The following is a 10,723-nucleotide window of genomic DNA, read 5'->3' on the forward strand; positions in this document are numbered from 1 at the left end:
GTCCCAGGTACTGGAAACTGTACACTTACTAAGATAGCTGATGCTCACCACAACCCTATGAGTCACTGTCCCATTTTACAGATGAGGCAAGAATGTCCAAACTTGTATTGAACGCCTTGAGAAACTTTTAATAAATACAGTTTTCTAGGCCCCACTTCAGATCTACCTACCAAAGCAGTCAGTCACCTGGGACCGAGAGCCTAGAACCTACCGTTTTACTGTGGTAAGAAATACATTACATAAAATTGACCATTTTAATTATGTTTTTAAGCATACGGTTCCATGGCACCGGGTACATTCCCGTGACTGTGAGACCATCACCACCATCCATTTCCAGTACTTTTTCATCGTCCCAAACTGAAACTCTCTCCCGCTGACACACTAACTCCCCGCTCCTCCCTCCCCCAGCCCAGATCTGCATGTTCAAGCTCCCCGGGGCAGTCTGTCCAGACCGCCTGGCCCTACCTGGCCTCAGGAGCACCTGGACTTTCCACCCACCCAGGTTTCTCCTGAGCTTGAGTGGAGGCCCCTCCTCACCCAAACTGGCCTGAGGGAGGACAGCATCACCACGGCCTCCCGGAGAAAAGTTCATCCAAACAAGAAACTCCAAGCTCCAAATGGTGTGACTCACCCTCATGGCTGGGAAATGCAATTTCACAAATAACAACCCTCTTCATTTCTCCCCCCCGTTCTTTCTTTTCTTTTTTTCTTTTTTCTTTCTTTTTTTTTTTTTTTCTGGATAAGATTTAAGCAAGTTCACAGGAATCGGGACTGTTTTGGCAGCAAACTGTCAAGAGGAAAGGGAAATCTGGTGGGTGCCAGAAAGTGCATTAATTACACCCTGAACAGCCTCTTCCCCCCTCTTGTGGCCACACTGCCCTGCCCACGGGTGACCCCTCGGGCGTCCCTGGGCAGCCAGAGGCCTCCGAGCAGCCTGTCCTCTCCCCAGCAGCTTCACACCTGCACCCCCCACCTCACGAGGGTCACAGCTTCTGTCCCATGAGCAGCTCCGGGTAGAGAAGCGCAGGTAGAGCTCTCCTCTTCACCGCCTCTCCCCCGTCCCTTGGGGGCTCTGGCCTGTCCCTTCTGGCGGCTCCAGCTCCCCAACTCAAGAGGACACCACGTTTGAGCAGGAAGGACAGAGCAGACAGCTGACCCAACCGCTCTCACGTTCCAGATGGAGAAACTGAGGCCCGGAGAGGCCCGGGGCACAGACCAGGGCACACAGCCAGGCCTGAGGGCCACGAGTCCTGCTTGCCGGCTGGCTAAAAGGGCGGGCGTGGCAGCAAGCTGTTTCCTCTCCGAAGCCCCAAGGAGCTCCAGCCATGGAGGTGAAAGGCGAGTTGCCTCTCAGCCCTCTCCACGGCCTGCAGGGACTGGACACGCCGTGTTCCCTCCTCTCCAGCTGCGGAGTCAGGCCCGGCCCCGGGCTTCCCATCTGTAAACTGCAACCCAGAACAGGGACGGAGGGCAACATGGATGATCCCGGCAGTCCTGCTTTCTCAGGGTCCAGACACCAGCTACTGAAAGACACCCCCAGAGCCCGACACGCAGAGGGCACTTGGTCCCCATGGGCACCACCTGCTCCGAGTCCTGCTGCCTATAGCTGGAGGGTGAGGCCCAGCGGGAGCGGCCCTTCATCAGGTAGCTCCTAACTCCCAAACAGCCACGCTGCTCCACCTGGTGTCCCACGGGGCACCTGCTTCCTTCCCTCTAGTTCTGAACTGGCTGTCCCCCCCACAGGAGGCCCTCTCTGTGTCCATCCAACTCCCTCCAGGACCTGGCCCTCGATCTGGTCAGAACTCTAGTGGTGTGGCCTTGAACCCACCCCTTCCTCTTACTCAGGCCTCAGATGTCCCTGCCTCCTCCAGGGGCCTCCTGGACCTCACGGCCTCCTGTCCAGCAGGGCTAGGCTGGATGGGGATCACCCCGTGACTCTGCTGACCCTTGACCGAAGGAGCTCTGAAGCCTCTCCATTTCCCCACAAGGCTGGACATATCGAAAGGCAAAGATTCTGCAACATTCCGTCACCCCCAGAGCCCAGACTGTTTCTGCCATTCCTCACACCTGCCACTGTCCTGGGTGCAGACCATCACAGGCAGAGAAGGGTCTGGGAACCCTACTTGAAAGACGAGGTGATGAATGCCCTAACACCTTAAAGATTTAAGTTGGGGGGTCTCCGAGTTGTCATGGACTAAGTCAAAGGCACTCTCACCCTAAAGATTAAGCTGCTCTGGGCACTGGTTAAGGGCAGCCCCACTACTGTGGTGGATGGAAGCTACTAGACCCAAATCACCAGCCTGAAGGAAGAGACCACCTCTCCTTCCTCCCCACTCCCAGCAGCTAGCGGTTAGTGTGGGATCCTCATACCATACCTGGGGGACAGAGCATTGGGCTCCTGCCCATTGCTGGAACTTCTCCAAGGCTCTGGCTTGGCTGTTGGGGAAAGTTAGAGGGGAAGATGCTGAAATCTATTCTGATCCTGCCTGTGTCATAGACTTGACTGGATCCTTTCACTTTCTTGGTTTTCTTATACCTGCAAGAACACTATTTGGATGGGCATTACTGGCCCCATTTTACAGAGCTGGAAACTGAGGCTCAGAGAGGCTGAGCAACTTGCCCAAGGTAAAAGAGCCAGCATGTGGCTAAGGGGAGATTCCCACCCAGATGAGCTGGCCTGTTATATTTCAGCTCCTACATGGCTTCCAAGGCTTGGCTTCTCCTACGGTAAGGAGAGCCAGAGGAAAACACAGGTGGGGACCACTCTCCCTGGGCCTGCGACTTCATGTTGCCAAGCCCCTCGGCCCTGGCAAGATGAGGCACCACCTTCTCTGCGCTCTGTGAGGGGTCTGGGCCCTTGGACTGGGGGTTCTGCGGAGGGACCTGGGGTGTGGAGGCTGAGATTTCCAGGGCTGACTCAACCGGCCATGCTGTGCTTTCTCCTTTCCCCCCTCCCAGGACAGGAAGAGGGCGCAGCGGGAGGGGGGCAGACAGGAGTGAGGGCAAGTGCAGAGAAGCCTGCTCTGGAGAGAGGAAACCAGTGCAGAGAAGAGAGGAGAGACAGAAGCGCACCTGCAGAATAGGACACGGCAGTGGGCAAGGCTATGAGAAGGGGAGCGTCTGAGGACGTGTGGCCAGAGCAAAGGCTGAGTCCTGCCTCCTCCCCAGACCAGAGATAGCCCTGAAGTGGGGAGGAGGGACTCTCTGATCCTAGTCCCCAGCTCTTCTTTCATCAGCTGGACAACTGCTTTCTTATCCCAAAAAGTCACCCCACACGCCCTTCCAGACACACAGACACGTGCACACGCGTGCACACATACACACCCACACCCCTCTCTTTAACACAAGAAACCATTCATTTCACAAATGGCTCCACCCCTTCTCCAAGGGGAGCTGCACTTCTTCTACCCCTAGGTCTTCCCCCCGAGTCACCCCCCCCACCCCCCCACCCCTGATCCACAAGAACAGGTGGATGTGTGCTGTGCTCAGGGACAGAAGGGGACAACCCGCTGGCAGGGCAAGGAGTGGGCTGATGGGAAAGTGAACTCACACCTTGACTAAAGATTTCTCAGCTGTGGTCAGAGCCCAGCTTGGCTCCTGTTTCTGGGGTCCAAAGCTGACCTGTGGGCCAGGAAGGTGGCAGGGCTAGCCATTGCCAGAGGCAGCTACCCCTCGCCCAAGACCCCCAAGGGCTCCACGGCCTCCTGGAGGCCCATTCACCCACGCGTGCCAAACACAATTCCCCATACGCAGCCAGAGCTCAATGAAAGATTCTAACTTAAATAAGCGGTCCGTGTGCCTTTTGGTGGGGTGGGGGGGGGAGAGAGAGAAATGGGGAAAAGACCCTGAGAGGGAGGAGCACGGTGGCAGCAGGACACAGCAGAGAAGCCCCAGGGAGACCCTCCCTCCGGACTCCATCCCTCCGGCTCCCACCCAGCTCACCGCTCACCTGACAGGTGCCCACATTTTATAGCCCTATGCCCTCCGCCCCACTAGAGCGTAAGCGCTGGGGACCAGCTGCCTCTCACTTCCAGAATGTAGTCATGGAATGAAAGCAGAAAGCATGAATTGGACAACCTAAGGGCTGAAAGGGACCCTAATATTCAGCCAGTCCCCGGTACCACTGAGGTTTGCAGCCTCTGGAGCAGGGGGCCTCGGTTTGGGGTCTGTTGTCGTCACGGGGGGCGCCATGACCCCCTTGAAGTCACGTGCAAAGGCGTGTCTGTGTGCGTACATATGCCTGTGCTCTGTGCATGAGCGCTGAGAACTCTCGTGCTCTTCAGATTCTCGAAGAGGTCCATAACCAGAGAAGGTCAAGAACCCTGAGCGCACCTAAGTTTCTGCTGGGACACCTCTAGGGACAGGGCTTTATGATCTTCCAAGTCAGCTCTTCCCAGGTAATCAAGCAATCCATAAGCATTTCCCCGGTGAGATAAAACAGGAGATAAGAGGCTGAGGAGAGCATTCACGTGGTCACAAGTCACCCATCCACCTAACCACTGAGCACCCGAGCACCTAGTCAGCCCCAGGCACTGCCCAAGCAACAGCAGGTGGAAAAAGACGGGATTTCCACTCTCAGCGTGCTGACAACGTAGCTGATGTGACAGACCCACGTACAGCGGGTGTCCCTCCGCACTAGCCAATGCTACGGCACGCTTCACCAGAAGCATGGACAGCTCTTCTGTCATGGGCCACAGACGCTGGAGGGAGGTGTGCTCCCCCGTGGCAGCTGGGGGACGCCTCTCAGAGAAGGGGCAGCCTCTTGTGCCAGAAAGAAGTTGGAATCTGTCAGTTGTTGAGGGCAGGCAAGAGTGTTTGAGGTACGAGCAACAACCAGTGCAAAGCTTAGTGTCTTCACAAAGCTTCACGATATGGCCAGAGGAGGACAGAATAAAAGATTATACTCCACCACAACTAGCCCCACATCGCACAGACCAAGCCTCTTGAGACCTAGGCTGGAGCCCCGGTCCCACCACTGATGCCCTGACTATGTCATCCTCCTCTTGAAGAGCATTGGTTTCCCCACCTGGACAATGGGGACGCTGCACACAGACTATGACATGAGACAAAAATGCTAGTAAATGCTCATGGCCATCCTCTGACTCTCTCAAGCCAGGCCATCCTTGGACTTCCGTCCCCTGGAGCCCCACGCCGGGTTCCTGGGGAGGGGCTGGAGCCGTGGGTACCACTGAGGTACGGACACGGCAGGACAGCTGGGACCTGTGACCAGTGCCCCAATGCCTACCACTCCTCAAAAGGTCTGAGGCCGGAGACAACATGGCAGAGGCACTGCAGTCCCTGGTGAGTGCCTGCCCTGCCCCGGGGCCCCGAGAATGACCCAGGGGATAGCCAGCACCATGAGCCACAGAGCCAGCTGGAGCTGGAATCTGGAAGAGTGCCAGATGTGGTTCTGCCACTGACGCTGAGGGTGACTGGCCAGGCCTGTTTTCTCTTCTGTAAAACGGGGGCTCTGAAGAAAGAGATGGCAAGAAGAAAGCACCACCCAAGAGTAGGGGACTGCGACTCGGGGCCATCTTCTCTGCGAGGAGCCCCTTTGCATGCTGACAGAGCCTGGCTAATTACAAATCACTAATCCTGCCTGCCTTCCTCCCTCCCACCTGACTCAGAAGGTCCCCAAGTTGTGGTCTCCCCTCTGAGTCCAGGCCTGCCCAGTCAACTTAATTTGATGGAGTGAGGATCAGGCCACCTCAGCCTTCAGGCCCTCGAATGATGGTCCTCCTTGCCTGAGTCAGAGCTCAGCTTCCCAGGGCTGGCCAAGGGAGCCAGGCAGCCTCCCAAGCTCTGCTGGGCCAGAAGGCCCATTCCTCCTAGGACCGGGCGCTGCCCCCTCCCCGCCAACCACACAGACCACAAAAGTTGCTAGGAACGAACTCCAGCCCCAGAAGCCCACTCTCAGGCCCGCTGAGGCAAACCTCCATTCTCACACAGACATGTGGCTCTGTTCACACATCCACACTGGTCAGGCAGCCTGGGCTCACCCGCACCTGTGGACGGCACAGGGACACACAAAACCTTCACAAGACTGTCAAGACCTGGGGGCCTTTTAAAGCAGGACACCTTGGTGGCTCCTTGAGTGTCTAACAGCCCTGTCTGCGGAAAGCCTTGTGACACCCCTCCTGCTGTTCTCAAGCCTCCCGTGGACAGACCAGGGCTGCAAAGGGGGGTCTTCAGTGCTGCAGCCGATTGCGCTGGGGAGAGGGCTTGGGTCAACAGCTCCTGGAAGAACGTCCTGAGGGTTGGAAGGGATGTGCCTCAACGGAGCCGTCCCTGCGTCTAGTGATGTTCAGAAGAACACTGTCAAATGTTCTACGCCAAAAACATTCTCTGGTCAAATACTGATGGAAGTGCGGGGCTAAAGAAAGGTAAATAAGTTTCCATGTTGCAGGGCTTCTCAGAGCCTTCACAATGCTGGGGGGGGGGGGTAGCATTGTGTGTCTTTGACCCCAAAGCCCATCCCCCCGCCTCCACAAACCATCATTTGACTGTAGGGCCATGTCTGTCTATCCCTGGAGGAAGAGGGAAAGATAACGGCCCCCCTCAGACTCTGACCTGGAATGGGACAGCCATAGCTCGCTCCCCTTAAGGGAGTACAGGTCCAGGCGTCCCTCTGAGGGGCCCAAGAGCTAATGCTCAACAATGAGGGGTACATCTCCTTTTCTGGAGGTAGAGTCCCACAGCCCCCACGCTGCTGCGAATTTAAATTCCAAGCTAAACCTGGCAGGGAAGACCTCCCCCCAGAAGCCACCCAACCCCCATTCCCTCTAAGAACGGCCTTCCTTGGGTACCTAAGGGGAGAGAGGAGGGGCTCAGCCAAGAGCCCCAGGAGTCTCTCTACAAAGACATATAGTTGTTGCCACAGATCAGGGGTTGAAACTGAAGCTCACAGGGCCCATATTCTAGACCGAGGCCTTTTTTAAAAACCACACCAAGTGTCTGTGCCTGCTTTGGCCTGGCACCCTTACCACAAGCTGAGAAGCTGAAGAGCCCCCCCTCAGCATCCAAGACACCTCCTGGTGCTTGCTCCTGCCCTCGTACACGGACTCTGCCGTCTCTCTCAGCTCCCGGGGCCAGTGTTCCACTCAGAACCCTTGGCTTATCTTCAGCTTCCAGAGCTGAGGTTCCAGGGGCACAATGGGCTTCTGTGCCCCCATGTCCTCAACCCCCCCGCCCAAATCCCAGCTGCATTCATGGTGTTTTGCTATTGTGGTGGGAGCAGCCTGGGGGTGGTGCAGGAGGGGGTGGGCTCTTGGCACAGGGACCGGTGCAGACAGGCCATGGTCAGCGGTCAGCATGCAAGTCACATCCGCAGGCACTGCCACCAGGCCTGCCAGGCCTTGCACAGAATGGCGATGCTCCTGAGTCCCTGGGTCCCTTCGCAGAGTCCCCTCCGGCCCCCACATGATTTGCTTCTTCTCCAACCAGCCCCTTGGTGGCATTCAGGTGGGGGGTAGTTTTTCATGCCTTCTCAGCCAGTTGCTATTGTGGAGCCATATTAGGTCACTGGCTAAGCCCTGGACGCAGGAAAGCCCAGGAGCACAGCTGGGGCTGCAAGAGGGTTTAGGAGGCGAAGCGGGTGAGGGGTGAGAGCAAGTGAGTCGAAAGCCAAGAAAGCCTTCCGAAAGTCCGCCGGCACAGCCCTCCAGCCCCTCCAAGGAAGCCACTGGCCTGCAAGCGTAGGAGAAGCCCCTCTTACCTCCCCCAACTCAGCCTGTCTGCTCGCGTACGTATCTCTCAAATCCCACACATACCACCCTAAGGGGCAGCAGAGACTAAATTCAACAGATGCGTAAACTGAGGTCGAGACAGAGACAGGGTGTTCCCCCAAAGTCAAGTCATAAGAGACTTTTTTCTACCATTGTTCTGCATAACCTTTACCATCTCCTTTTACACTAGCCCCAGAGAAGGAATGTACCTCTTCACAGGGAAACTGGGGTGAGCAGCAGTGAAGTGACCAGAGACAAGTTTCGCTGAGGTCCAGCTGGGATCCTGGATGTTAGACATTTCCAAGAGAAGGCACCACATCCTACCCCTACAGAAGACCTTGGATGGCCCCAAACTCCCAAGCCTCTCAGCAGGGACCCACATTTGGGGAAGAAGGCCACCATCGGGTAGGAGCTGGGGGAGGCTAGTAGAGGCTGATGATTATGGACCCCCCACTTGACCTGTGAGGGGTGAGAGTTCACGGTCACGTGGGTCATGGTCACTGTCCTCCCTTGGGATTCCCACAGCACCTGTGCGAAATTACCTACCACTCACATTGTATCATCTTATGTATCTTCTCATCCGGGGCCCCCACTGGCCTGTCCCTGCTTCCCCAAGGGCCCACACGGAACTCAAGAAATGTTTGGTAGGATAACAACTAAAAAGACCCAGGCAGGGAGGAAACACCCAGAACCTGTACCAAAGTCACTGGTCACTGCAATCAATTCCCTGAAGAGGTGGCAAAGTCTCTTATAAGAGAGAAGGATTCCCAGCCAAGAATAATTCCTCCCGTGGAGAGAGTGCTTTACAGTTTACAAAGAGCTTTGGTAGATAGATGCTTTCGCCTGGCACCAAGGGGTGGCTCTCCAGACCCATCTCCCTGCACTATGCCCAACCGGCCCAACACAGGTCAACCAATCCTTCTCTCAGCTCGCCTGGTACTGGCCCACCTCTAGACCTCAGGCCAGCGTTTTATATGTCCATGTCCCCTCCTCGTCAGTACTGGCAGAGTTGAACACATTATGGGACCAGAAAGGGAAACCCTCTCCCTTCCCCCTCTCATCCCTAGCACACTCACATATTCACAGGCCCTTCTCCCTGACCCATTCAGGACTCTGACTCTCCTAAAACTAAATGCCGTGCTCAGGTCCAGAAGGAAAAGGAACCCTCAAGTGTGTCCTCTCCTCCACTCCTTCCCCCTGCGCTTTTGCAGGGAGAGCTGCCAGAAGATGGATGAGTGAAGGCCACAGAAGGGTATCTGCAATTCCCAAAAGTGGCAGGAGTAAATGGGAGGGGAGGGGGAGGAGGAGTCCAGCTCAAAGGAGAGAGGAGTGGTATCTAGGAAAGCTCTGGAGAAGACCTCTGAAAAGGGGCTGGGAGGTCCTGGCAATCTGTGTATTTATCTGGCTGGGGAAGACTCGCTGCCCCTTCCACTTTGTAACCGAATCCACCCAACAGGCAGACTTTGCAAAGGAGCCAGCCCAGGTTTCTGGAGAAGGCACTGGGCAGCTGAAACCTCTCCCCCTGGCTAGCCCCCCTCCCAAGAGCTCAAGAGGATTTCCCTTTCATTTCCTTCCAGGCTGGGAGGGCGGGGGACAGCGCAGTCTGTGGGGTCAAGCCCTCACAAACCACTTCCTATGTGGCTGGGGGAGGGCAAGCAGCTGGAGGATGTATCTGGGGGTCCCTGTGTAAGAAGAGCAGGAAAAACCCTGCTCTCCAGGGTGCCCTTCGGGTCGGCCACCACCGAGGTCGGAGGAGAAAAGATTTTAGGCCCCTGCGGAGGAGCTCTGAGCAGAATCTGCACTCCCGGTCCCAGCGAGCGGCGGCCAAGAGGGGGATGGGGTTGGGCGTGGGAAGGACACTTGGAAGGGGCTCTCCGCCCTGGCCGCGCCCGGGCCGTCTGGAGAGAATCCGGAGCCCCCCGCCCAGCCGGGGCTCACCCCAGTCCCCTTAGAACAGGGCGCCCCGGGCTGGGATAAGGAGCAAGAGTGCCCCGCCCGCGCCCGAGCTGCTCCGAGCCGGGCTCAGCCGGGAGGTGACGCGCTCTCGGAGCCCCGGGGACATCGGGCGGCGAGTTTGGCAGAGCAAAGCGAAGCCAAGCCAAGCAGGGCCGGGCAATACGGAGCCGGGCCGGGCCTGGCCAGGAAGAGCGGGGCCGATTGGAAAAGGCCCCGCGCGGTCGACGGAGGGCGGGGGCGCGCGGGGGCACCCACCTCTCCGCGCTGCAGCTGGAAGAAGCTGTTGAGATAGCTGGAGTGAAGGGGCGAGCCCAGCTGCTCCGGGCGGCCCTTCCCGAAGGCCAGCTCTGGGGGCGCGGCGCCGGCGGGCGGTTCGGGCCGAAAGGCATCGAAGGCGCTCGCCTGGTGCGTGTCCTGAAGCGACAGGTAGACCCAGTTGAGCAGCTGGGCGGGCTGGTACACCGAAGCGGCGCTAGTGTCGATGGCCGACAGCAGGCTCATTTTGCGGCGGCGGTGCCGGCCCCTCCCCGGCCGCCCGCTTGCGCCCCCCCCCCCGCAGCGGAGGGGCGGGCACCGGGGAGCCTGCGCCCGCTGCCCACCGCCCGAGCCCCGACGGCGATCGCCCAGTGCCGTGCGCCCTGCGCTCTGCCCGCAGCCACCGCCGCCGCCGCCGCCGCCTCCCCCCGACTGCAGCCGCAGCGCGCGCGGGCGGAGGAAGGAGGCAGCGAAAGTTGGGCAGGAAACTTTTGGGCCCGCCCCCTCCGCGCCGCCCGCCCCGCCCCGCCCCGCGATCCGCTATCTGCCTCAGTGCTGACCCCTTCGGCTCCGTGCCCGGGGGCGGGGCCCACGGAGGCCCCGCCCCTTATGTACCGTCCTTGCCTTCCATTGGCTGTCTCATTGAATATGGAGCAGTAGTGGGGCGGGGCCAGCGGGGAAATTAGGGCTCATCTGTGTTTGCAGCGCTCTGCTGGCCCGCCCATGGGCGGGCCCCTCCCAGGCCCCACCCCGCCCCCCCGCCCGCCCTGCTCCCGGAGCCTGCCGGA

The 10,723-nt window shown here is 58.4% G+C and overlaps 1 protein-coding gene across 6 annotated transcripts in view; it reads right to left on the reverse strand.

Moving 5' to 3' along the window:
• ZCCHC24 (zinc finger CCHC-type containing 24) overlaps nt 1–10,377 on the reverse strand; it is a 79,809-nt gene extending 69,432 nt beyond the window's left edge. For all 6 annotated transcript variants that reach the window (XM_064594890.1, XM_064594891.1, XM_045878199.3 and 3 more), the window contains exon 1: nt 9,936–10,377. In XM_064594890.1, coding sequence (XP_064450960.1) covers nt 9,936–10,181 — 246 coding nt within the window. In that variant the 5' untranslated portion in view covers nt 10,182–10,377. The remainder of the gene's footprint in view (nt 1–9,935) is intronic.
• Nucleotides 10,378–10,723: the final 346 nt, after the last annotated feature.

The sequence above is a fragment of the Mirounga angustirostris genome, unplaced genomic scaffold (genome assembly GCF_029215605.1).
Source record: "Mirounga angustirostris isolate CCGP_5_RB_7025 unplaced genomic scaffold, mMirAng1.0.hap1 SCAF_6, whole genome shotgun sequence".
NCBI classification, from domain to species: Eukaryota; Metazoa; Chordata; class Mammalia; order Carnivora; family Phocidae; genus Mirounga; species Mirounga angustirostris.